Raw genomic sequence first — 27,617 nt, 5'->3', positions numbered from 1 at the left:
CGAGCAAGCCATAGCCAAGCCCGAAACCAAAGCCCCTCATCAGTTCTCCTTTTCCCCTACTCTCTGTCTCAACTACTCTCCTCTGCCCTCCCCAGTTTTTCCAGACCAGCCGTCCTCCCTGCCCCCTTTCACCAAACAGCCGGCCTCTGCCTTACCCTGTTCTCCCTTGCCCTAGCAAAGCACCTTCCTCCACTGTTTCTGCTTTCCCCAAGCCGCCTCTCCCTCCCCTAAACATAAAACCTGCCCTTAAACCTAGCAAAACAAACCAGAAAAGGCCAACCAGAGTTCGCCACCCCTCCTGCCTCTTCAAAACCTTTCCCAAACACTTTATCAGAAGAAAGCATTTGAGAGAGCATCCCAAAAGCCTCGGACTCACCCTCAGCTCAGCCTCCCCCCAACCCCAAGAGACTTTTCCAAAACAGTCTCTTAAGAACAAGTCAGTTAATTCATTTTCACTTCCCCCGTCTGGACCACCACCAAAAGAAAACCCCCTTCCCCCCCCCCCCAAACTTCATTCAGTGAAGAGACTGCCCCCCTGACTCCCCCTTTAGCATCAGTTCAGAGGAAATTGATTGGCCTAGCACTTCAGAAGTTCAAAATGAGTCAATTCTGGAAGAAACCATACTTGCTGACCTAAATACCCTGTTTCAAACAGGGGAGGAACCTGCTGCCGAGAATATTCTCTCCAACCCTGCCCTTCCGCCCTTTCCAGCCCCTTCTGACCTCCCACCACACCTTCTGAGCTTAGTCACTGAATGCAGCTTGTTATTTTGGTTGAAATTGATATTTGATCTCGAAAAGATGAAGATTGTTTCATGGAACACTAGAGGACTCAAAGACATTAATAAAAGATTGGCCCTTAAACGATTCTTAAAGAAAATTAACCCTTCAATTGTGTTAATTCAAGAATCCAAGAAAGAAAATTTTGATGCAAGCTTCATTAAATCTTTATGGAGTTCTAAAGAAGTTGATTGGGAATTTGTTGAATCTTTTGGTGCTTCGGGTGGGCTGTTAACAATGTGGGACACAAGCCTAATTTCAGTAATAGAAACCCTCAAAGGCGGTTACTCTCTCTCAATTAAGTGCAACACTAATTGCAAAAAGACTTGTTGGGTTACTAATGTATATGGGCCAACCGATTATAAAGAAAGAAAGTTTGTGTGGGAAGAACTTCTATCCTTGGTAGCTTATTGTGAAGTTGCATGGTGTATGGGTGGCGATTTTAATATCACAAGATGGGCACACGAAAGAGTTCCCTTGGGTAGAAGCACTAGAAGCATGAAAAAGTTTAATAAGTTCATTGAGCAAGCAAAACTTATAGAAGTACGATTGAATAATGGGAAGTTTACATGGTCAAGGGAAGGCACCATTGTTTCAAGTTCCCTACTAGACCGCTTCTTTATATCAAAGGGTTGGGATGAATTATTTGAAAATTCTAGAACCAATAGACAAGCCCGGATATTTGGAAAACAAAAGGCCCAAGAAGATTCAACATCCTCATTTGGATTATGCTTTTCGGTCAGCTGAATGTAGCCGAAGTCCTCCAGAAGAAGCAACCAGCATCCTCCCTTTCCCCCTCAATATGCCCACTCTGCCTACATCACAGCGAGGTACTCGCTTCACCTTTTCTTTACATGCCCCTACTCAAGTTGGTGTTGGAATAAGCTGATGTGTTTTTTCAATCTTCCATGGACCTTGTGCAATGATTTCAAAAGTAATGTGTTTCAGCTCCTTGCCGGACCCACCTCCCACAAATCTATCCGTTTGTTATGGTGCAATGCTGTAAAAGCCTTATTGGTAGACCTTTGGTTTGAAAGGAACCAAAGAATTTTCCATAACAAAGTCACTAGTTGCCAAGATCGCTTTGAAGCCGCCCGTCGTCAAGCCTCCTCCTGGTGCCTCCTCTCTGACCCTTTCCGTGCCTATAGCCTTTCAGACTTCAACCTCAATTGGGAGACCTTTATCTCAACCCCTCCCAACGGACAGCACTAAAATCCTCCAGATTTCCAGATTTCTCAGCAACGCATATTGAACTTTTTATATATTTTTATTATTTTCAGGCCACTGTTTTGGCTTCATCCTTAGTTTTTTCACTTTTGTTGTCTCTTTAGGCTTTGTCCTCTTTTTGTAATCTTGTTCTCTTATCTCTCAGTCATGGGATAGAATTGGATATGATGAGGATGCTAAGGGAGTGTCAACCTAGTTGAGACGTCCGGGTGCATCTCCTGATCCTTTCACAAGCACTTGTATTCTCGCTTTGCTCTTTGTATAACTCTCTTGTACTTAGAGCTTTCGCTCATCTTTATTTATTAATACAATGAATCGTTTCCTTTTCAAAAAAAAAAAAAAAAAAGACAATTTCGCGTGTCTGATATGTGTTAGGCGTGTGTCCGCACGTGATGTTGTCAAACACGTGTCCGACCCTGACACTTCATCCAAAATAAAGTGTTTGTGCTTCACAGATAGACACCAACAGACCCAACAAAGGAAAGAAACATAAAAGGAAAAATACTAGAAAGGAAAAACTAGATACGGAAAAGATACAAGAAAAATAATAATTGAAATAAACCCTAATTAACTTTAACATGTTGCTTTGCTAAATCAACATGAGGGAATTTATTTTCTATTTTCCAGCTTTAGTGGAGTTTCCATAAGTCTTTTCAGGATAATATTCTACAGATTTTGGTGGGCCCTCTTTTGGCAAACAGATCACAGATATTGTGGTCCAATGGAGTAAAAACTCTTCTATCTAAGATTTGGTTTCAACGAAATCAACGATTTTTCATGAGAAATCCCTTTCTTAGTCTATTCAATTGCATTCAGCTCGTCTTCTAGCTTCCTCATAGTGTTCTTGTTCTAAGGCTTTCTCTAATTATTCTATACAAAATATTTGTTTGAACTGGATTGCTTTCATATTTTCTGTTTAATTAGTTTGTATCTTTACTTGTATGTTTACTTTCAGTTTCTGTTTTATTGTATTTTAAGCATTAGACTCGTTTCATTATATCCATGAACGGTCTTGTTTCTTTTTAAAAAAAAAAAGAAAACAAGGATGGAAACTGCAAAAGAGAAAGATATTGGTGCTGTATTAGAGATAAATGAATAGTGACACTGTATAATACAAAAGAATAGTGGCATTATTAGCTCATTCTTGCTTTATCTATTCTGTTACTGTAGTAATTCACCTCACTGATATCTCTGTAGTGTACAAGAACAATGTGGTCACATGACCTGCCAAGAAAATTGAATATCAGCATATAAATTTATAATGACAAACTCAACATAAATGCACTTGCTCACAGCATTATATAAATAAATAGGTGATAACTTAATCTGCATTGGTGTTCAACTGTTGAATGTGCTTCATATTTTCACTGGTCCATACTGGCCGGCTTATGTTTGGGTCCTGACACTTGGCCACTTACCCCTCCTCATTGCCAATTAGTTCTCTTTGTTGGGTGTTCACCTCCTTTAAATACTCTTTATTTTTCCGGAAATTGAAATCATTTCTTAACTACCCTTCCCACAGAAAGCTCTCCTTTTTTTGGGTTTCCTTTACCATAATCCTTGCAGATGTTTTCTTTAAAAATCAGAGCTTTAAAATCGATTCAATATATGAGAAATGCTAGTCTCAATTATTTGAATCATACTCTCCTATGTATTGTAATGAAAAGTGAAGCTAGGAAATGAACTATCCAACTGACTGCAAACATTACTTTACATTATTTTTGGGGAAAAATATCTTTTGGTCCCTAAGTTTTGGGTCTAGTTTCTATTTGGTCTCTAGGTTTCATTTAATTCCCAAGTTTTAAGTTTGGTTTCAATTTAGTCCCTAGGTTTCAAAATGTTATAATTTTACTCTTTAGGTTTGAGTTTTGTTTCAATTTGGTCTCTTGGTTTTGGGACTTACACTTTTAACCTCAATTTTTCATTAAATACTCACTTTTAATTATTGACGTAAATGTCTATTAATTAATTTAAAATAACAATGAAGTGAAATTTTAAATTTAACTTTAATAGTGATAAAAAAATAGTGAAACTTAATTAATTATAATTCTTTTACCTCTTTTAAATTAATTAATAGACATTATCATTAGAGCCGGAAAGAGAGTATTTAGTCAAACATTGAGGTTAAAAATGTAAATCTTGAAACCTAAAAACCAAATAGAAACAAAACTCAAATCTCAAGGGTAAAATAGTAACATTAAGAAACTTAGGAACTAAATTAAAACCAAACTCAAAGTTTAAGTACTAAATGTATAATATTTTGAAACCTAAGGACCAAATAGAAACTAAATCCAAAACCTAGGGACCAAAAAGGTATTTTTCCTTTTTAAAAAAAATGATACCAAACTTTTCATTAAGAGCATAAAAAGAGACCAACACTCCAAAGTACAAAGAAACGAAATAAAAGAAAAATCTGAAAATGGAATAACCAAAAGTACAAAGAGAGAGATAGCAACTAAAAAAACAATGAAACTCTCCCAATTCAGATAATGAAGCTAATTGCAGTGTTATTGTAACTTTGAACAAGAAACAAACCACTTCATTAAGATAATGAAAGATGTTACAAGTGAAGAAAAGGAAACAAACATAAAGTGCAAAACAATCCAACACACTAAAAAGCGCAAAAAGGATCAGCAAATGCACCAGGACATCTCAACTAGATTGACCTCCCTAGCATTCTCATCATCTCCTAGAAGGACTAGAATCCATAGCTAAGTACAAAATGAAGAGGATCTTGCATATGACAAGGCTTACAACCGAAGGATAAACTGAAAATTAATAACCAGCACTATGCTGTTACAAAATCAAGAGAGCGGAAAAATGAAGGCATTCCAATTGAGGTTGATGTCTTGTAAAGAGAAGTCTTGAAAAGCTTTGGAAAGAGAGCACCAAGAAGAGGCATTGATATGGGCGATATCAAATTTAAAGGAGCTAGTAGAAGCTTTGTCTTGAAACACTCTTTGATTCCTTTCAAACCAAATTTCTGATAATAAAGCTTTAACTGCGTTGGTCCAAAGTAATCTTGGCTTCTTCTTCAAATATGAGCCGATCAATAGTTGAAGCACATTAGCCTTAAAATCATTATCAAGAACCCAGCTGACATTAAAGCAGTTAAAAAGAGATGTCCAACAATTTTCTACAAAAACACACTGGAAGAACAAGTGTAAGAGTGATTCTAAGTTTACCCAACAAAGAGAGCAAACCTGTGGAGAAATATAGTGAGTAGGTAACTTCCTTTGGAGGATATCTGCACCGTTAAGTGAGCCATTTAGCATGATCCAAATCAGTATATTTACCCTTCTAGGACTCTTGGACTTCCATAAGGCTGATTCTAGTAGCTGACCAATTCGGGAGGAGAAGGATAGATGCTTTACAAGAGACTTGACTAAGAAAAACCCACTTGGTTCTAAAGACTACCGTCTTTTATCAGGAATCGAATTAAGTTTACAGTGATAGAGTTTTCCAGTCAGAAGCTGAAAGTTTTCTGCCTCTTCATCCTTTAACAGTCTTCTAAAATGAAAAATCCAAGAGGTTGAAATCTCATCCCAATAATCTTGTAATGAACCTTCGGGTTTGGTGGAGATGGAGAAGAGATTAAGGAACGAGATTTTTAGAGGAACCAAATCCAAGCAAGGATCACTCCAAAAGCTTATCCTTTCACCGTTACCAACTTTGAAGGCCGCCAAGGAATCCATTTTTAACCAGAATCTTGAAATGTTAATCCAGGGACTTCTAAGACTACTGGAAAATTTACCATTAGTATGCCAACCAAACTTACTTCTTCCATGAATGTTGATAATTACATTCCTCCAAAGTGAGTTTTCCTCAATGATAACCTCCACCCCCATTTTGCTAGAAGGCCATCTTCTTGGGACCGTGAGACTATACTCCATTTAACCAAATGATTTATTTTGCTTCCGGAATGCCCTTCCCAAAAATAATCCCTCAATATTCTTTCTAGAGTTCGAATCACCTTTTCTGGCATTTGAAAAAGTGACATATAGTAGATTGGTATATGAGAAAGAACCGACTTACAAAGGGTAGCGCGACCTCCTCTTCAAAGGTTGTATCTCTTCCATTTGTCCAATTTGCTTTGGACTTTGTCAATCACTGGTTGCCAAAAAGCTAATTGTTTAGGGTAGCCCACTAGAGGAAGACCAAGGTACATAAATGGGAGTTAGACAGCCTTGCAATTTAAGATGGCAGCTTCTGATTGTAGCTTGAAATGGTCTATATTGATGCCACATAAAGCTGATTTTTCCCAATTGACCTTCAACCCCGAACACCACTCAAATAATTCAAGTATTTTCTTAGGTTGCTAAGCTTTTCTTCGTCATCTTGGTAGAAAATTAGAGTATCATCCGCAAATTGCAAAAGAGAAACATGAGTTCTGTCTTTACCAACAATAAAGCCTTCATACTTGCCTTTTTCTTGAAGCTAGGACAGTAGTACATTTAAGACTTCACTAACTAGTAGAAATAAGAAAGGAGAAAGAGGGTCATCTTGCCTTATTCCTCTTGAAGCTTGAATTCTACCACAAGATCTTCCATTTATGAAAATTGAGAATTTTGTGTTAGAAGTACAGCCCATCATCCACATAATCTATCTTGAGTCAAAATTCTTTTCAACCAGAATTTTTTCAAGAAACTCCCAATCAACCCGATCAAAGGCCTTTTCTAAATCAAGTTTTAAAATCCACCCTTTTTTTCCCTTGGAACGGTAGTCTTCAACCACTTCATTTGCAATAAGAATTGGGTCTAATATTTGTCTTCCTTCGATAAAAGCACTTTGTGAAGTCTCTATTATACTTGGCATTACCTTTTTCAGCCTTTCCGCTCATACTTTAGCTACTAATTTGTAAGACAAAGTAGTTAGGCTTATTGGCCTGAAATCACATACCCGAGCAGCATCCTTTTTCTTCTGAATGAGGTTGATGAAGTTTTCTTTTATACATGAATTTAACTTTCCATTGTTGTAGAAGTCTTCAAAAAGTTCTAGATATTTATCCTTGAAGAAATCCCAAAATTTGAGAAGGAATTCAGCTGCAAAACCATCCGGTCCAGGGGTCTTATTTTTCCTAACAGGTTTAGGGTAGATTTGATCTCTACTAAAGAGAACCTTGCTGTCAGCTTTGCATTATCAGCAGTAGACACTTTGGACCATTTCAGGTTGAGAGGGACTGTTCTTTGACCTGGAAACTTGGTGTATAGAATGGAGTAGAAATCTAAGATGAGGTCTTCAATCTCTTTGAAAGAATTGGTTGCTACTCCTTGATCATTTATGAGCTCAGAAATCAGATTCCTTCTTTTTTTTTAGCATCCAGAAATCTATGAAAGAATTTTGCATTTTCATCCCCTAAACTTAGCCAATTCAGCTTGCTTTTTTGTCTTAGATTTCTTTCGTTTGTTCTATAAAGGGAAGAAAGTTCAGCCATCAACACATTTCTCAAACTTCTGTTTGAATCTGTTAACCCATGAGTTTCTACATGTTGATCAATTTCCTCTAATTTTCTTAATAACACTTCCTCACTTGATTTTCTTGCTGTCTCAAAATCTACATGCCAAGCTTTAAGAGTCGTTTTAACTTTTCTTAGCTTCATAGAGATGACAAATCCAGCCCAACCTTGTTGAACACCCATTGACAAAGTGTCTTTAATAATTTCACAGCTTTCTATTATGGATAACCAACTGTTACAAAATCTGAAAGGAGATGGCCCCCATTCAAACGATCCGGCTTCAAGAAGAATTGGAAAATGGTCTGAACATGTTCTTGTCAATCTTACTACTCTAGTATTTGCAAAGGTATCATCCAAATATTTGAGACCAAAAATCTGTCAAGAAGTGAAGAAGCTGGAGGACCTTCTCTTGACCAAGTAAATTGGCCATTACTAAGGGGGATTTCCACTAATTTTGCTGAATCAATAAATTTATTAAACTTCTTCATCCCTTTTGTTAATCTCCCTGTTGGATTTCTTTCTTGAATTCTTCTAGTGATGTTGAAATATCCTCCAATACACCAAGACTCGCAACAATACCCTGAAAGTGAATATAATTCTGGCCAAATATGATTTCTTTCTTTGTAATCCATAGGGCCATAAACATTTGTGACCCAACTTGTTTTCTTGCATAATGTAATGCACTTAATTGATAATGAATGACCTCCTTTAAGAACTTCTATCACAGTGATCTTACTTTCATCCCACATGGTTAACAAGCCTCCTGAATGACCTTGTGCTTCCACATACTCCCACCCTATGTCTTTGGAACTCCAAATTTCTTTTATAAATCTGATGTCAAAAGAATTTTTCTTGGTTTCTTGGATCATGACCAAATCTGGGTTGACTTTTCTGACACATCGTCTTACTGCCAATCTTTTGGAGGCATCACCCATGCCTCTAGTATTCCATGAAATGATTTTCATGGTGTGTTCTTGTAATTAACCCAAGATCAATCCACAATCCTCTGCCAATGAAATCAGATTGCTGGGAATATCTCCTTTGTCGATGGGCTTAATGCAAGAATTGATGATACTAACTGTGTTAAGTTTTTCTTCAGGTTGAAATAAACAGTGCAAGTCTTGTTGTTGCTCATAATCAGGGTACTCTTCTTCTTGGAGGAAGTCAGGGACTAGACTGCCACCCTCATCACTCCTAATACTGAACAGGGAGTCTTCATCTGAGTCATAGCCTTTGAAATCTTCTGTTGGAGGATCAGATAAGCCTCTTATAAAGGCTACTTGTGAGTCTCGGACTTTGAAATCTTAAAAGGAGAAGGAGCAGGGATGAGAGGGAGAAGGTACTGACCTGAGTGTCGGAGGGTAATTGTACCTTGATGCAACAATTCTCTAATATGTCTGCATTCAACAAAGAGGTCTAGCCGTTTTGGAAGGAGGTTTTCTTTCTTATGAAGCGTTTTCGAAAAGGTTTTAAAATGGAGCCCTTGCTTGTATTTTTTGGATTAATTCCGGGTAAGGGAGAGGATGAGGAAATGCCACCTAATGAATCTTTTCGTAATGATTCGTAGGTGTGAAGGGGAGTGACTGAAAGTGACGATTGACCTTCTAAATGGGCGGGAAAATCACTTGATACCTTGGAGGCCAAAATACCACCGCACGGAGGGGCTGCGGCTTTCAAATGGACTTTTTGGTTGTCCATTATTAAAAATTCTCCTTGCTTTAATGAAATAGACTGTTGGACTTCCTCGGAATATAAATTTAAATTGGAGGCCGCTGGGATTCCGAGAGAGGAGATTAAGGGGGCCATTGGTAGTGTAGAGACCGTTGGACTTCCTTTGGAATGAGTTGGATTTTCTAGAGGTTTTCTCTTCAATAAATGAACCTCCTTCTCTCCTCTTAATGACTCCTCTTCTTTCTCTTTCTTTTTGTTCACACTAAACCGGTTAGGGGAAATTCCGGATTGGTCTTCATTAATATTAGCTTCCAGCGGGCTGGCTTCTCTTCCATCCGTTTGAAAAACCACCGGAGTTAACTTTTTTGATAGGGAAGTTCCTTGAATCTCCTTTTCCAGTTGTCTAATACCTTTCATCGTTGTTTGGGACAAAATTTCCTTTGAGAACAGGGAATTTCTGGAGAAGTTCAAGTGATTGACTGCTGTCTTGAGGAAGGACCATTGCTCAGCCTCATTTGAATTACTTAATCCTTCATCTATCAATACTTGATTAAATCTAGCTTTGTCTACCGGATTTGAGAGATTCTTTTCATTAAAAAACATCTTGGCCTTCTTTGGAGGGTTTAGGAATTCAATATCACCAAAATGTAGGAAGATGCTTCCCTTGTTTTCATCTGAAACTTCTAAAGTTGCTGGTAGAAACCCATATAAATTCTTCTTAACTTGAATTCTAGCTTCTGCCACATTGAGGAGGTTTAAAGTTTCTATGGCAATGGCTTCTAATCCACCAAAATATGTACCAATTGCTTCGAAAATTTGCTTGCACCAAAGTTCTAATGGTAGATTTTTAATTGAAATCCAACCTCCATATCCTTTAACTACCCTTGGCCGGCTATGTAAGTTGGTGTTCCACCTTTCAAACTTTAGGTGAAGATGTCCAATTTTTTGCCACACACCCGAATGCTCAATCAAATCTTCCAAATTCCCCTTTTCCAGCTTTAATAAGGCTGATTCCGCTGAAAGAGGATTGATGATAATTTTAGAATTGGACCACTGCCTTACTACCTCTGAAACTTCCGTCCATTCATTGAATTCACAAAAACGGTTGACTACCCACAATTTACTAAAATCTTCCTTGAGGACATCTTGGTGTTTTCAAACCCAAAAATTAATTTTGCTCTGTTTTTTGGTGCTCTGAGGGGACAGGGGACTCTGTTTGTCTGAAAAAACAGACTTAACCATAGATTTTCTTCCCCTTACTATGTTTGCATATGAGTTTGGGACTAAGAGGGGTTTTTTTGTCACCGGTTCAGCTTTAAAGAGAGACAAAGCATCATTTAACAAGGTAAGGAAAGAATGCCAACCTGAATTAAGAGTTCCTGATGGAACATGTATGAAGAATCGTCCTCCAATTGCAGGCCACACTACACATCTTAAAAACCAATTTGAATAGACTCTGATCTTAGAAATCTTGGTTACACCAGAAGCATCTTGACTGCTTTTGACAAAGAAGCTGGATGTTGGAAGTTTCGAAAGGGTTGAGATGTTTTCCACAAACCAAAGTAGCTGCGATTTTGACAAGGAGATTTGCTTTTTGGCTTCCACATCTTCTATGATTACTGAACCAGCTTGGAGGAGGGCACAGAAATGGCTGTCCTTGATTCTACAACTAATAACTTCGACGGCTAAAATAGGCTTGGAGGGGAGGGTCATTGGGAGGGCCATAAGAGATAGATGAGACAAGAGTCACGGGGGAGGGCTGAGGTTGGTGAGAATAGGCAAAGCTTGGTCGGAAAAGAGGAGAGGGCGTAGAGTTAGGTCGGAATGGGGTGCCGGAGGGAGGGAAGGGGAGAGAGGAGAGAGGAGAGAGCATTTTAGTGTTTATGGCAGACCTTTTTAATTGTAGTGTTATTGTTATCTGTTATGTTCCAAAATTACTTTATATTATATCCTTCATGTTCCAAAATTAGCCGGTAATTTTTTATCCGTCAATAAAATCTCTAAGGGGATGTTTGGGGCATTGAGATGAGTTGAGATAAAAGAAATTAACACAATGTTCGGCCACCAACTTGTGAAATTGGTGTAAAATAACTCAACTCCACCAACTTCTACAATGTTCACAATCAAAGTTTGCACATTTATCAAGGAATTCCATCTGCACCTCTTTTTCTCTCCCTCCCTCCAATGTTTCCAAGAACTCTACCCGCCGGCCACCACCAATGACCAACTCCAACGGCAATCATCACCAGCGACATGCTCCAATGACCACCTTCGATGGCCAACTCTGACGACCACTTCCGACGACTACATCTGACGCCCAACTCTAGCTACAACCACCAACAGAACTACTACCGACTCACTCCAACAACATGCTTTAACAACCACCTTCGACGAAAACCACCTCCAATGTTCAACTTAGCGAACTACCACCTCCAGTGCCAACCACATACGGACACCACCATGACTGCATCTTCTAAGACTTTCCACTTTTTTGTTTGGCACTTGAGGCTTCTATCAACATGGCTAAATTAGGGCCTAGTGTCACTCACTTATTAGGGATAGTGGATCTCCAAATATCTCCATAATGGTATGATATTGTTCACGGCATAAACTCTCACGACTTTACTTTTGGTTTCACCCAAAATGCCTCAAAATGCCTCATACCATTAGTGATTGTATAACTCAAACTAAAATAGTCTACATCCCAATTACAGACTATTATAACCTACAGACTATTATAACCACTGACTATAATAGTCAACTCCCAAACATCCCTAAATAACAAATTCAATGAGTTTTCCACTCAAAATTTTTTACTCTGGTGTAAAATCGGGGTACGTTCATGTGCTATTTCAATAATTAAACAATAGAAATAGTAAAAGAATTATAAAAAACCTTAGTTTAATTGTCCAACCAATTGTACGTGCGGAATATTTAACATGAGTAGAACATAAATAAAGCAATTGAAGTGTTCAGGCTTTATAAGGATGGAATGGGAAGATGGTTATATCAAGAGTTAGAAAGTAGGCCTTAAGGCAGAATCACATGACTGCATTCAACAATGGAAAAGGAACACTCACTGATCCAGCATCCAATAGCTACGTCTCTGGAAATTGGGGTTGTATTCTCCATGTGCATAATAGCAATTTAACGCCTCAGCATTTCCAACCTAGCCATGAAGACAAACAATAATCCAGACTCGAGCAATCAGTAAGAAAACTTAGGTGATCTCAAAAGATCTAATGCAGACAGATCACTGGGTGGTATAGCACTATTTATGTAATCCACTGAAAAAGTTTTAGTTTCCATAGCACGAAATCAGGTAATATTGTGGTTGAACTAACCATATCCAAAGTTCATAATTTTTTTTCAATACCGTAACTCTAACCAGCTTGAAATCACATCTTATAGTTCATTTTTTTAGCACTCGATTACTTGGGTATTACCACTGTAGCATTTCATTAGTCCTGGGGTCAAAACTAGTGTTCCCATAGTATGTTCCATTCCATGCAAACGTGCAAGTCCTGGCTATCATTTCGTTTACTACTTATTAGTTATTCTATGAATGCAGATCTTGTTTTTTACACTTAGCGTGCTCAGTTTTAAAAAAATTTAAAGCTAAAAACATTAATAAGTGTAGGCATTTCAGCGTCTTCCACCACACGTATGGCAAGGGGTGGGTGGGTGTGCGTGTGTATGATAATCAGAAAACTCACATATTAAACATTTGGCTCAATTTTTTAACCCTGGGTTACATAAATATAACAAGTGAGTTAAGCACTGCCTTAATTTTTATGAGTGATTTTTACTTAGCACACAATGTTGGAAAATTCATTAGGTTGACTTCATACACCCGTGCCCTCCCCCCCGGTTGTGTTCTTGTTGTCTCTTCTACGCAATATATATCCCTTCCCAACGAGGAGGAAGAAAAGAAAAGCGAACAAACTACTGTAGCCAAGAATCAGACCTTGGTATATTACTGCAGGAAGAAAAAGTAATTAAGAAAATGAGTTGGAATGATTGCATGATACAAAACCTTAAGTCGTTCATGTGCTTCTCCAACAGTTCTTCCGTCCCTTTTTTTCCTCCAGCTATGACCATCTCTACGGAAGAAACGGAGTACTCTCTTGTTAAAAAGAAACAAGGAACCACCTGTTGCAAATCCATTGTTCAATAATTATCCAAACGTTATAAAACAACACTCTAACATGCTATGCCATCAAAAATCATTCCAAAGAAAAACAATAGTTAAAAAGGTTACTTACTAGTTGGCTGTTTAGGGGCCTCCTCAGTCAGCTGATATTTCTCATGATTCTGTAAAATAAAGAGCACTTCTGGAGGCTTCAGCCAACGGGATTGTGCTTCTCGATAAAGATCATTAATATCATATCCTGAGATAATGATATGAAAAGGCTTTCAAATTTCAGTTCAGTTCCCAAGTTAACTTGAATATAATTCCAAAAAAGTAAAAGACCCAACAAAATGGGTATAGATACGAGATCATTATCACAAAACTTACTCGCAGATGGAAAGAGGGCATAGTAGGCATGTAAAATGAATTTTACATGTTTTTTATAATAGAAATAACTTCCATTGAGCAAAAAAATGAAAGAGTACAAAGACATACAAAAAGTCAAGCCCACAAAAAAAGGAAATTCCACTAAAGACAGGGATGTCAACCATACAAAATAGTGTCCAAAGAATAGTTACAAAAAGTCTTCAAAATCAAAGCTCAAAGGGATGTAGAATCTAGCAACGGACCAAAGATCACTAGATCCCTCTTCACCCTCTAAACACCCTACTATTATGCTCCCCAAATCACCCACAATATAACCCACATCCTAGAAAGCAACCATTCTCTCAAAAAGGTGGATGGCGGAGGGACACCTCGATCATATCACAACAGTCCCTATGACAAACATGCGAAAAATCAAATGACTTAAAGAATTTCTAATTTAATCAGGCTACATGTAAAATTCATCAATTTTATATGCCCTAGCATTCTTTCTTCTTTTCTCAATGAAAATTGTCTTTATCAAAAATTAAATAAATAAATAAAAATACATTCATCAAAATACAAAAGAATTATGTCCCGACGAAAAACCTTAGCTGTTTCGTTGTGCAGACAACGTTTTTCCTTCATACTTGTGTACCACTATCAGACGCATGATCAGCTATTTTGGGAATGAAAAACATTGAGTAAGATCGAAATACACGCAAGAAACTAGAGTTCAACGGATCAAAGTTTCCAAATACTCAATTATTCTGCGAAAGAAAAAGAAATATATAAAAAAAATGTAAGACTTAACGAAGCTACTGAAAATAAATTGCCTTAAATTAACTTAAAGAGCATCACCGTTTCTTTCCAGTCTCTAAAAATCCTTCATTTTAATTCAAATACAAGCCAATTCCCAGTAGCTTGAGGGTTGATTTTTATAAACACAAGACTTCAACAACTCACAGCCACCTCTTCACTGTATCAACTGAAAATAGCTCAGCTTATGTCACTAGAACTGAAATATGACCTAGCTCTTCGTGAAACACTAACCAATCATCACAAATAACTTCCACCGTACATTTTTTACATTCGGCGACCAACACTTCTTATACTAGTTAAAACCATATTCCGCGAAACTTACTCGAAAAACTAAGCAGAAATTCATGTCGACATCAGGAAAAACAAGAACTCCATTAAAAACAAAAGAAATGGAAAAACTACTGACTCCATTACTTACCGGCGTTCATCATGTACAGATCGCGTCAGCTTTTTCAGTGAGAATAAGTTAAAGAAAACATTTCAGAATCCTCCCGAATTGCAGAGAAGAGCTTCAACTGGCGCTTCTGCAGAAGGAGCACAACTGCTTCGAGTTGTTAAACTGAAGACAGAGAGAGAAAAGAGATCCGAGAGAATACTTCACCGGCGGCGTCGACGTCGGAAAATCCTTCTCCGGATCACCGAGGAGCTGAAAATCGGAGATGGAGAATTGACTTCCACATTCAACAGATGGAACTTCCGTCTTGCCGTGCGCTTCGGTTTCGGCCACTGAAAAATCAAATATGGTCAGAAGCTTACAATTGGAATTAGAAAATTGGATTTTATAAGTTAAAAACAATCATAAATATACGAGATATTGATACGAAATAATATGACGATAGTTAATTTTTTAAAAATTAAGTTATTGATGAGTTGAAGATAGGTTTTTTTCTTAAAAAATCTAAAATACAGATAAATTTTGCATATTAATGATAATAATACAAGATACAGTATAAATATTATAAAACAAAACAAAAACAACATCTAATATGTTGAAGTAACATAGTAAATAAAATACAATAAAAAACTAATTCATATTGATTAGAGAATAAAAAGAATATTAGAACGATGAGTATGAATATAACGAAGAATTCTTATTTGAATTGTTGAAGATTTTCAAGTTGGTTATATTGTTGTGGACTTTGTGAGGACTTAGATGTGAAGATGGAGATTAGATGCTTCTAGGGTATTCTTTTATTTTTATTTTCTTTTTAGTTTCGATACGAGTGGATCAGGAAAAGTATGAATTGCTTATCTTTTTATTTTAAAAAAAGATAGCATAAAAATAGATACGTTAAATCACTCGTAACTCGAAAATAAAGTATCGATATCTATCTTTGATACGAATTATTTACCTCACATGAAGTATATGTATTTCATAATTAAAAAGATTTTTTTTCTCCTAAACGAGAGGGGGAGAGAGAGAAAAAAGAAAAGAAAAATACTCTTTTTTATTTTTGTTTTATTGTCTACGGTTATATTTGTAAAATTACCTGTTCAAAAATTCGTCCACGAATTTCTTATGGAGAGAGAAAAAAAAAACTTTGGTTGAATTACAATTTTGGTGGACAAAGTTACAATTTAGTCTTTATGAATTTAAAGTTGGAATTTTAGTTTTTATGGTTCGATAAAACCTCATAGTTAATAATTTCTAATATATAGATTGTTTAGAAATATTTTATCAAACATAGAGATTAAATCATAATGATAAATCATATGGATTACGCTCTAACTAAACTATGGGATTGATTTGTAATTTAATTTTGAAATAATTAACTTTAAATCTATTTTAATACCAAAACTTTTAAGATCGACGAAGAAGTTTTTTTTTTATGGCAAATGGAGATGGGAAAATATATCAACTACCACTAAATTATGTTCATTTTAAACATGTGTTGCATGTGATGGTTGAAGTATTGATTTTAGAAAAATGTGATTTGAATTCGATAATTTTGTAAAATTGATTATCATGCAATCGTATTGATATCTGGTTACAAACTTTTAGAAGTGGTTTTGATATATTTTAAAGTTTGAATTATTATATTTTTGGTTTTAGAATTAACAAATTATAAAAAAAATTACAATTTTTTTATTAAAAAAAAATTATCACTAATTTTGTGAGGTGGTTCTTAATTAAAATTTATCTTTTTTTTTTTTTTTTGTATATTTGTTATATTCAAAATCATTCTGGCCTTTAATCATCCAAAATCAATTCAATGTTTAATTTTTTTTTTTTTTGATGAGGTATCAAAGTAAATTGGCTATGTAGTTTATCGCTTTTAATTACACCACCATATATTTTTTCAGTGTGCATATATTCAAGATATTTATTTGATTGTTATAAAATTTTTGTATGCAGTGCATGACATGATCAATGCAACATTGTTGATAAAGTATATCAATGACAATTCTCGTGTGTTTAATCATAATTGGTTGTTAGTCTGTATACTGTTGTTGAATAGTTAGTTTAGACTAGGGTTGGTAACAGGGTCGAGGCACCCGTCCCCACTAGCGGGATTCCCCTACTAATTCCCCAATTCCCTGCGGAGATTCCCTATTTTTTTAATTAAATTTTTATTTAAAATTTGGTCTTGACTTTTAGGCTTGACTTCTGGGCTTAGATTTAAAATTTAGATATTTAATATTATGATCCACAACAATTTAAATCTATACATTATAAACATACATATAAATAAGTTATTTTATATATTATAAATATATATTTATAAAATATTAAAAATATATATCAAATCGGGGTCAGGGTCGGGGCGGAAATACCGTCCCCATCCCCGCCTCGTCCTCGAATGGGTCCCCGAAAAATTTTCTCGATTTGACCTCATCCCCGGTCAAACCGGGGATTTCCCGTCCCGCAGGAAGTTTTGGCAACCCAAATAGAGACAAAAAAAGGAAAGAAACTAAGAAATGAAAAATACTAATTAAAGTAAACCTTTAATTTACTTTAAATTCTCACTAAAATTCAATGTGGCAGAGTAACAACCAACTTGAGTTTGTAAATCGGCCAATAATGGAAACTAAAGAAAACTATCGAATCAAATCATGGCAGATCTGGGCTGGAGACAGAACCCACAAATAACTAAAAAACGAAAAACTTTCGAACTGGAGATAGAGATCTAAAACAAAACCCATGAAAAACTAAAAGACGGAGAATTTTCAGGTTGGAGAAGATATCCTCAAAGAGAGATTTAAAATATAACCCATGAACTACTGATTTGAAAATGAAACAAAAACTTTGGAAGATCATAAAACATAACAGGGGCTGAAATTGGAAAACAATAATGCAGAATAAACTAAGTAGGCGAACCAAATATGGATATAGTTGACAAAAAGAGATTGGACTAGGGTTTTGCAATGGGTCTATGCATGAATATGTCTCTATCAACGACCCATCGATGGAGGTAGAAATCGAATAGAGGCAGTGGCTGAAAAATATAAATCCTAAGAACTAGCTCTGGTACCATGTTAATTTGGTATATATTATCGAATAATTAGCATGAATGCAAATGCAATGAAATTGAGAATAAATAGACACTTAGAGACCGAAATTAGAAACATAGAAGGAAAAAGAAAATGTTGGAAAGGAACAAATACAAGAAAATAATAATTTAGAATAAATCCTAATCAACTAACACTTCCTCAAATTTAAGGTGGTACTTCAATTTGTAAATTCTTTAGTTGCCCACAAGTCAATTATGGTAACTAACATGAGCTTGTAAGCCTATAAATAATGCCATACTCTTTCATCTTAAGTCATAAATACATTGTGGCATGTGAGCAGTTAGTGCACAAGTATTTTTGCTTGTTTTTTAAGTTGGGAATAAAAATCAAATTTGACTTCAAATTCGTAAGGTTGTATCATTTTGGACCATAAAATTTTCATTTTCATAAAGTTTGTCATTTTATTCAATTTTCGTCAACCAATTTAATTTTTGAAAAACAATGTAAAATATTTTATAAACTCATTTTTTATATATAATTCATAAAATCATTGATTTTATCCAAATTTAACTTAGCACATAAAAGACTGTTCGGGGGTCTAACATGAAATGGTATATCCCCACATCTTATATAATCTCAGTGTTTGGAGGCTCATTATCCTATCTCACCAATTTTAGTTGTTTGTGAGCTCATTTTCGGAACGTGTTTCGTATCTCACCGTCAGTTTTCTTCCGTGTATCGTATATCATCTCAGTACTTGAATATACTCGATCGGAACTCTCCACATCCTATATCATCTCAGCGTCCCAAGCAGTCCCTAAATAAGTTTAACTAATCCATCTATTAGAATTTTTTTTCCTTGAAAAACTTTTCATTCAAATTTAACAATGTTATCGTTATGTGATGTGTTCTATAATTAGTTGAATGTCTAAAAAAATATTTGGAGTACAAGACAGTTAAAATTGCAATAATTTTAAAAGTCTAAGGTTAAGAGCAAATATTAAAATAGGGGAAAATTAATGTTTTCACTTATAATTCGTAAATCGTAAAATATTTAAGGGTGGAGGGTATTTTCATCACTTTTATTAATTGTGGGATAAAAGGAAAAGGAGAAGTCCGCGTGGAGGGTATTTTCGTCACTTTGGATGAGAAATTGATGTAATTTGGCAGACAGATAAAGACAAGCAATGCCACAGCGCACAACTGATAAATTAATGATGAATGAATAACCAAATAACGTTTTCTCTGCTTTCTTTTTTCTTCTTGAAAATAAACACGTGGGAAAGGTTTTTTTTTTTTTTTAAATAGGGATTCAACCTCCAATTCCTACCCTTGAAAGATCATGCCAATTATTTTGAGTTTTTCAAAATCGAAATTTATAATTTAAATTTTTAATCATTTTAGAAATATAGGACTTGTTAATAACATTATCATTTCTTGTTTTTTAAGAATTAGGAACAAAATATGTTCTCTAACTATTTTTGTTTCATTTTTTTTAAAGAAAAAACAAAAACATAAATTTGTTTTTCTATAATTATTTCTTGATTTTCTTTTTCTTTTTCTTTTTTGTAGTAGTTTAATATAAATAAAGAAGACATGCCATCGAAAAAGAAATTATCAAAAGTTTATATCGTCTAATACAAATAAGTCCCGAAGCACAATTAAATATAAAACATAAAGTCATGTATGTCCTTCAAATATTGCTCAAATTTGATTGACAAATTCATCTCATTTGAGTCGTTGTCTTAAAAAATTTCAACTCACATTTAACTCAATTATGCCACTCTGTAAATTTTAAAATTAAGAAAAGAAAAGAAATATAATATGAAAAGCACAAGTATGCATTACACAGGAATCATAGGATTCAAACCCACGATTGGGGGAAAGGAACTTGACTACAAGTAGCTGCTACCAATAGAGCAAAGTTATATGTCTTAGGTATCTGTTACAGTTTTTAAACTCTAAATAATTTGTTTTTATGGTTACTAGTTTTGTTTTTAAACTTTTTTATTTAATAATCCTACCCAACGTTATTCAAATAAAATATGAATTGCAACTTTTTCTTTAAAGCTTTTCCTTCTTTATTTCTTTCTTTTTTTCCTTTTTTTTGGTAGTGAATGACAATTGACCCACTACATTTCTTGCAAAAATATGGTTAAAGAAAATGAGAAACCAAAGAGAAACTAAGACTTTTTATTCATAATTTTTCTCCAAGAAGTTCATTATCATCTCCTTCTTATTATTATTCTTCCCATTCTTGCTCTATATTTTTACTTTGTCTTGGTTTTTTTAATTGAATCTTCCCCATCGCCTTAGCAACCAATGGAATGCCACCATATTTCTTCAATAATTTTACTTTTAATTATTCCAAATTTGGAGGGTCATTGGAGGAAAAATCTCCAACTTTCACTAATTCTTACTAGAAAATATTTTAGGGGAAAAAACTTCATTTTATGGGTTTTTTATTATTATTATTTTAAGTTACATTATTTAACTACACACATACTTTTCCAAATATTCTTAACACTCATTTGAGTATGAATTCAATTAAATAAAAATATATTTTTACAAATTTCTACATATAAATATTATACTTAATGTAGACAAAATACTATTATTCACATAATACACAACCCTACAACATAATTTAACAGTCGTCAATCTATTGGAAGTGGTTGTCGAAGTTGATTATTAAAGATAATTTTTACTGGAGTTTGTAGTTAGAGATGGTTGTCGGAGCCTGAAGTTGATCGCATGAAAGTGGTATAGAAGTTGGTTGTAGAAGTTTGTCATTGGAGGTGATTGTCAATGCCCGAAATTGGTCGTCAAAGTTGCTCGCTCAAAGGTAGTCATCAAAAGTTAACCATCAAAGGTGATTTTAATTTGAGTTTGTAGTTGGAGGTAGTTGTCAGAGGTGGTTGCCAGTGCTTGAAATTGATCGTTGAAGTTGGTCACGCAAAAGTGGTCATCGAAGTTGAGTCATTGAAATTTTCATCAGAGGTGGTTGCCGAAGCCTAGGATGTTGGGTTTTATACCCTAAAACTCAGATTATAAATATTATCAATTGACCATATCAATAAAGAGTTATTGATGTAATTCAATAAATAGTGTTGATTATGTTGTATTCTATTTTTTCTTAATAACCTTGAATCCAATAAACTAACATCCAAAGTTGTCTTATGAGTCTTGAACTGTATGTGAAGACATATAGGGATCAATGTTCAAGAAACAACCTAAAGATCTATAGTATAGGGATAAAGCTGGGTACCTTATTATTGTAACACTATGAATACGATCCACTTTGTATTTGATAGAAATGCAATGATCCAACACATTCATGTAGGTAACACACGAGTGAGGATATCCTATACAATGAGTTTGCATAAGATCGGATCATGAAATAGTAACACTAGATGTAATGGCGTTAACTAGTTTTGTTCTTATTTCAATTGAATGACCTAGACAACTTAATTTCAATCCTAAGTGTATTATGAGCTTCTATTCATCGGAGATTGTTCTTTGATTTGTATGGGTGAGAGTGGCCAATTTGCCGACTTCATAAGCCTACCATTTTGGCGACAAGACAGAGTTAGGAGTTGGGAACATAATAATACAACATAGAATTCACTCCTTCCTGACTTTAGGGTAAATAGACGAATGTTCCCTTAAGTGGTATCTCTGGGACTTGAACAAAGAGTCATGCTCTCTCATTGGCCCGAGAGAGGTTTTTGTTTATTGGTTGGACCATAAATAAGTTGTTCATTAGAGAAGTACTGATACTTAAGGATATAGAGGTAACCCAAGGGAAAAAAGGTAATTTGATCCAGGTGGTGTTATGAATACTCGTGAAGGACTAACTTGCTGTTATTGATATTAGTGGGCACAGAAATATATCTGCAGTGAGAATAGTGCAGTTGTGAGTTTTTAGTGGGGTGTACCCACAGTTAACGAACATTAATTAATTTGGCTAATGAGTTAAGCTAATTAATCTCATATTATTGGAGCTTCTAATCTGCAGGTCTACCAGGTCCTTTTATTAGCTCATTAAAGGATATTAAAGAGGAATTATTTGAATTGTTCAAATTAATTTGAGGAAATTGTATATTAATGTGATTAATATGTAATTGATCACGCTATAATTTAAATTAAATTTGAGAGAAATATTTGAATGAGATTCAAATATTTTATTCAAGTGAATTAGATTAAGAATTAATTAATTAAATGAATAGAGAGGTGATGCACATAAACATATGATGTTTATTTATGATAATTAAATATATACGTTAAATTGAATTTAATTTGTAGATGGTTGTTTAATTAACGTGCTAATTAATTAAATAAACGTTAATTAATTAATTAAGCACAAAGGGTAAATAAGGAAAGACGGAATTAACCCTTCTCCATATAAAGTTTTCTTTATGACCCTTTTAGGCAAGAATTCACTTTGGTGAGATTTATCCTAGCCAGCAAAATACAAATCCTCTATTTTCTCACTAAGAGAAATCTCCCCATCTCTTCCTCTCTCCAATTAGTTGGATACAATCTATCATTCTATTGGAATTCTTAAGAATAACAAGTTATTATCGTGGTCATGTCCAAGTTTGATTTAGAAGAAGTTTGTGCTAAGATCGAAAGGATTTTTCTTAGAGCTCGGAAATCTTCAAAGGTAAGAATGAATCTCTTTTAACTTCCATTCTCCAAAGCATGTTATTTATATGTTTATCCTTCATATGTTCTATTTTAGAACACTCTTGTTTATTCAAAAATCTATCTTCGAGATGCAAGACATGCACACATCTCCACTCGGGATTCGATCCTTATGTGGAATTGGTCGCAGGAAGGTGGTCGTCGAAGTTGGTCGCTGGAGTTTCCATCAAATGTGGTTGTCAAAGTCCGAAGTTGGTCGTTGGAGTTGTCATCAGATGTGGTTGTCAAAACCCGGAGTTGGTTCCCGGAGTGTGACAGATAGTCGCCATACGTGGCCATAGATGAAGTCATTGAAAACATTGGAAGAATAGAGAGTTTGGGTGAATTGGTAAAATATACCAACTAAACTCTACCAACATTTAAAGTTGATGGGCCAAACATTTAATTGGTATATTATACCAACTCAACTTACCTCAGGTTGGTGAGCTAAACACCTCATAAAAATTTCCACACCATTTCTTAAAGTTGCGTCTCACTTTCCTACCCAATTATTTTAATCTATTATTATTTGCTATTTTCTATCTATCTCCAAAACTCTAATATAATAAATTGACGTAATTATTTAAATAGAAAATATTTGTTTATTCAAAAAATTTGACTAACTATGTGGACAATCTATGAAGTTTGACTAAATTGTAGGCACTAAATTCAACCTTTTCTGTAACAACTATATTAAAAATAATCCAAAACCATGAGAAGATTTTTAAAAAAAAAAAAAAAATTATTGAGATCAAATTAGAAATATATCTATACTATAGAAGAAAAATGGTAAATTTAAACTTTTTTAGGCTCCGTTGGGTAGCCATTTAATTTTTTGTTTTTGTTTTTGAAAATTAAACCTATTCTCATTCACATCTTACAAATGATTTGTAACTTTATTAAGTATAATGGTTGAATTCTTAACAAAATTCAAAAGGTAAAATGAGAGTAGGGGTGTTTCCGGTGCTAAGTTGATTATTATAGTTTGTGAGTTATAATAATATGTAACTAGTGGATATTGTCCGCTTTAGACATAACTTTCATGATTTTGTTATTTGTTTCATAAAAAAAGTCTCATTACATTAGAGATAGTTATCATCTTTTACAAACTCGTGATCATCCATTTATTTAACTAATATGAGATTTTGATCGTATTTCATGTACTATACCACGTTACTTTACTCACTTAAAGTTGAAGGTCCAAACACCCCTTAAAGTCTTATCATGAACCTAACTCAATTGGAGTTTTGTAATATTCACATCAAAATTAGAGGTGGAATTCATTTACTCCATTAATTTTTAAAATTCCTCCACTTTTCATATTATTAAAAAGAAAAAGAAAAAGTCTTTGCAATATATATCGATATGGTTATAAAACAATAAATTGGATATTAATGGTAGTCCCAATCATATCAATTCATTATGTATTTATGAAGAACGAATTCTTAGGATAAACTAAAGAAAAAGATCTTTAAAAAAGAAAACTAAAGAAAAATAATTGTGCGTGAAATGCAACCACAACTTTCTTGAATGCATTTTCACACAACTTCATTCATTGACACAGACACATAATTGAAATTTCCACCGTTCTTTGAGAGGATGGTTGACTTCACATGTTTGTTGACGTATCATTGAAAAGGTCTACATGAATATTTCCAAAAAAATCGCAAAAAGATAAAATATATATATAAAAAAGTTTCTTTAAAAGAAAAAAAATATATAAAGGAATTGTAAATGTAATATTATAGATATTCACAACTTATTTATGTTACAACAAATCCATAACTTTCATAGGTTATCCAATCTCATAACCTCCTCCATTAACTTTTATCTTGTAACACACACTCCATCATACCCCCTATAAATAGCGTTGTAAGGTGTCTTTGTAGAAGACACCACAATTGAGTTCAATATTAGCTCTCTATTTCTTCTATTCTACTTTTCTCTCTTGTCTTGTTTTCATTATTATTTTGTTGTTCATATTCTTCTTATTTCAATACACGTTATCAGCACGAGTCTCTACTACTTGGGAGATTTTGTTGAAATTAGAGTTGATTCATTAAAATACCAAGAACGATAAAGGTCCTATATATTATTGAGGTATTTAAAACTAAAGTTCAAAGAAGGTGAGTACTCTATTTAAAATATATATGTGATTTATGTGTTTGTGGATTAATTGTTATGATATATTTGATATTAGATTTTACATTTGATTAGATCAAATTGTAACTTGATATAAGTATTATGTAATCATTGAAATTAAAACCCTTAGGCATGAGTCCAAACTTGTGTCTTAAAGTACTTGTAAGTTTTTAAGTATTTTTTCCACTTTGAGATCATAATTAATCTTTAGTTGCTCGTTATGCAATTGAGTTGAAAAATTAAAGGAGATGTGATTATATGGGTAAGAGATTTAAACAAAACTTATGAGTTGTGAAAATCTTTCTCTAATCTATATCACATGCACATAATGCATTTCAAAGTACGTTGAATTCTATCCTCAATTCAATTTGTTGCTTTGTCAACTGTTTGTATACATATAATTAAAGACATTCCCATCGTATTTTCAATCTCCATCTTTTCAAATTCAATTTGATTTTTAATAAATACTCCAAGAGGCATTTATATGGGTCTTGTTAGGCATTTTGATATCAGAGTTTAGTGTTATGAAGTGCACATCAATAATCTATCAATGTTTTTGTTGGGGTAACATTTTTTTTCGACTTGTGTAAATTTGTTATAGACATAATTTTATTCCTTGCTAGAAGGTTGATTCTTTTAATTTTTCCTTTCCTTATGTTTATGATATCATAGATGCCGTAACCAAGGTTATAAATCATGCTAGGCATTAAATTTTTTTTTTTTTTTTTTTTTTTTTTTTTGTAAATGTATGTAAAATATATCCTAGATTGCAAATCATGCATCTTAATTTTCTTATATTTGAAAGATTTGTTTCAGATATTTTTCTAATTAGTTTATATTTTCTATATCTTAGAATATAATTATTATATATAAAAAATTAAGTTACGATATTTGTTTCCTTAATTGGATTACATATCTCTTAATAAGATTGAGATTCTTTTAAATAAAGATAAGATTCTCTCATATTAATATTAACTTTTATATGTTAAAATTATCTCTTAATAAATATGCATGATTATCTTTTATTTAATTTGAATTGTTTAAGGTTTAAGATATTAAAGATTATTTCTCAAAGTGAATTCGTTTTAATAACCTTATTATGCCACTCTTTGACCCGACTTTCGGCTTTGAAGATGAGGCAGATACGCCATCGAGTTTTGAAGATGAGGTGGATATGGCATCGAACTTTGGAATAAAGCTAGGTAGACTAGACTTAATCTCGCATATGAGGCGGAGTTAGGCAGACCGAACTTAATCTCGCATATGAGGCGGAGAGGTGGACTAGACTTGATCCGGCGTATGAGGTACAACCAGGTAGATCAGGCTTGATCTTGTAGATGAAGCAGAACATTACAAACTAGACTTGATCTCACATATGAGGTAGAACCTTGGAGACCAGACTTGATCTCGCGTATGAGGCGAATTCAGGCAGATCAGACTTGATCTTGCAGATGAACCAGAGCCATGCAGACTTGAGTTAATCTTGCATATGAGATGGAACCATGCAGACCGAATTTGATCTCCCATATGAGGCAGAGCCAGGCAGATTGGACTTGATGAAGTAAAGTCACACCAAACTTGTCTTTCTGCCAATTTGCATTGGACTTGATTTTCCACCTTCCACATCGGTCTTAACTTTTCACCTTCCACATTAAGCTTGACTTTGTGACTTAAGCATATAGATGACATTGCAAAACCTCCAAACTCTAGTATGAAGATGAAGTATCTATGAATCCTCCAAACTTGAGCTTGACAAAACATAAAAGAGTCCTCCTCACTTGAACTTGAAGAAGCATTGAAGAATCCTTACTTCCTTATTAAGAAAACTTTGGCAAAATCTCCAAGTTTGCATTTGAACAAGCCTTGATAAAACCTTAGAATTTGAATTTGAGGAAGCATCAATGAAACATTTGAACTTGATTTTGAAGAACTTCTAAACTTGAAGATGAAGTGTTGATCTTTAGTTAAGCAATGCCCTTATAAGCATCTAACTTGCATTGTCTTGCTCCTAGTGCTGCACTTCTTTGATTTGTTGGGTTGCCCATAATAAGGATGGACATCTTTAATTTTTTGAATTGCGTCCATTAAGGTTGTCCTCAATTCTTAGTGACATTCTTTAATACAGATGAACACCGTCACTTTTCTAGCATCACACTTTAAGTGGTGGTGACTTTTTCCTTGGACTAAACTTAAATTTCTTTAAGTACACTACATACCCTTTAAGAAAGAGATCAAGCCATGACGTGGTTCAATTGATTTTTTTTTTTTCTTTTAGTGAACTGAACTTGAAGTTTTCTTTGAGATGCTTATGTATCCTTTATAATGAATAAGGATAAACTCATAATGTAGTTCAAACGATTTTTTTTGGGTCGTTCAACTTTTAAGCTCATGTGGGCTAGGAGCACCAAGCAGTTTATACTCTTACGATCATGAGTTTTTTTTTTCTTATACATTTATCAAGCATAAAATTTCTTAAGAAACTTGTCGTTGATTGTGTCAATTCTTAATCCGTCTTGATCAAAAATCTTGTATGCTCTATTGGTGTAGACCACTTTGACATGTAGGGTCCATCCCTATTAGGTATGAACTTATTTCCCGTATGCCTCGTCATGATTATGGATCTTCTTACCATAAGCACTAGATCACTGACTTGAAAAGATCAGGCTTTCACGTGCTTATGAAAGACTTTAGGCATTCACACTTGGTAACACTCTAATGTTTATTGAGCTTCTAGTTATCTTTCACCAAGTGCTTCTAACTCCTGAAGGCGTAATATGGTATTGTCCTCTATAGTAAATCCCTTTTGCACTTCCATTCTTAGTGATGGAATTTTTCTTTCCAAAAGGACGACAACTTCCACTCCATAAACAAGAGAGTATGGCGTAA

The 27,617-nt window shown here is 34.4% G+C and overlaps 1 protein-coding gene across 6 annotated transcripts in view; it reads right to left on the bottom strand.

The window, feature by feature from the left end:
• Window positions 1-15,224, bottom strand: part of LOC120067171 (Calmodulin-binding transcription activator protein with CG-1 and Ankyrin domain) — a 39,519-nt gene extending 24,295 nt beyond the window's left edge. Inside the window, exons 1-7 of one of the 6 annotated variants that reach the window (XM_090308213.1) lie at window positions 14,869-15,204; window positions 14,490-14,616; window positions 14,238-14,398; window positions 13,399-13,524; window positions 13,170-13,285; window positions 12,214-12,302; window positions 3,186-3,231 (exon numbers count right to left, since the gene is read on the bottom strand). In XM_090308213.1, the coding sequence (XP_090164339.1) occupies window positions 3,186-3,231; window positions 12,214-12,224 (57 nt within the window). In that variant the 5' untranslated portion in view covers window positions 12,225-12,302; window positions 13,170-13,285; window positions 13,399-13,524; ... (1 more) ...; window positions 14,490-14,616; window positions 14,869-15,204. Of the gene's footprint in view, window positions 1-3,185; window positions 3,232-12,213; window positions 12,303-13,169; window positions 13,286-13,398; window positions 13,525-14,237; window positions 14,399-14,489; window positions 14,617-14,868 lie in introns of all 6 variants that reach the window. The other 5 variants (XM_090308215.1, XM_039018643.2, XM_039018642.2 and 2 more) reach the window with 5 other exon arrangements.
• Between the last annotated feature and the right edge of the window lie 12,393 nt (window positions 15,225-27,617).

Source organism: Benincasa hispida, chromosome 12 (assembly GCF_027475165.1).
Source record: "Benincasa hispida cultivar pf3 chromosome 12, pf3_genome.v1.1, whole genome shotgun sequence".
Classification (NCBI taxonomy): Eukaryota; Viridiplantae; Streptophyta; class Magnoliopsida; order Cucurbitales; family Cucurbitaceae; genus Benincasa; species Benincasa hispida.
The sequence above is the reverse complement of the archived record's forward strand: the minus strand, read 5'-3'. Positions and strand labels throughout refer to the sequence as shown.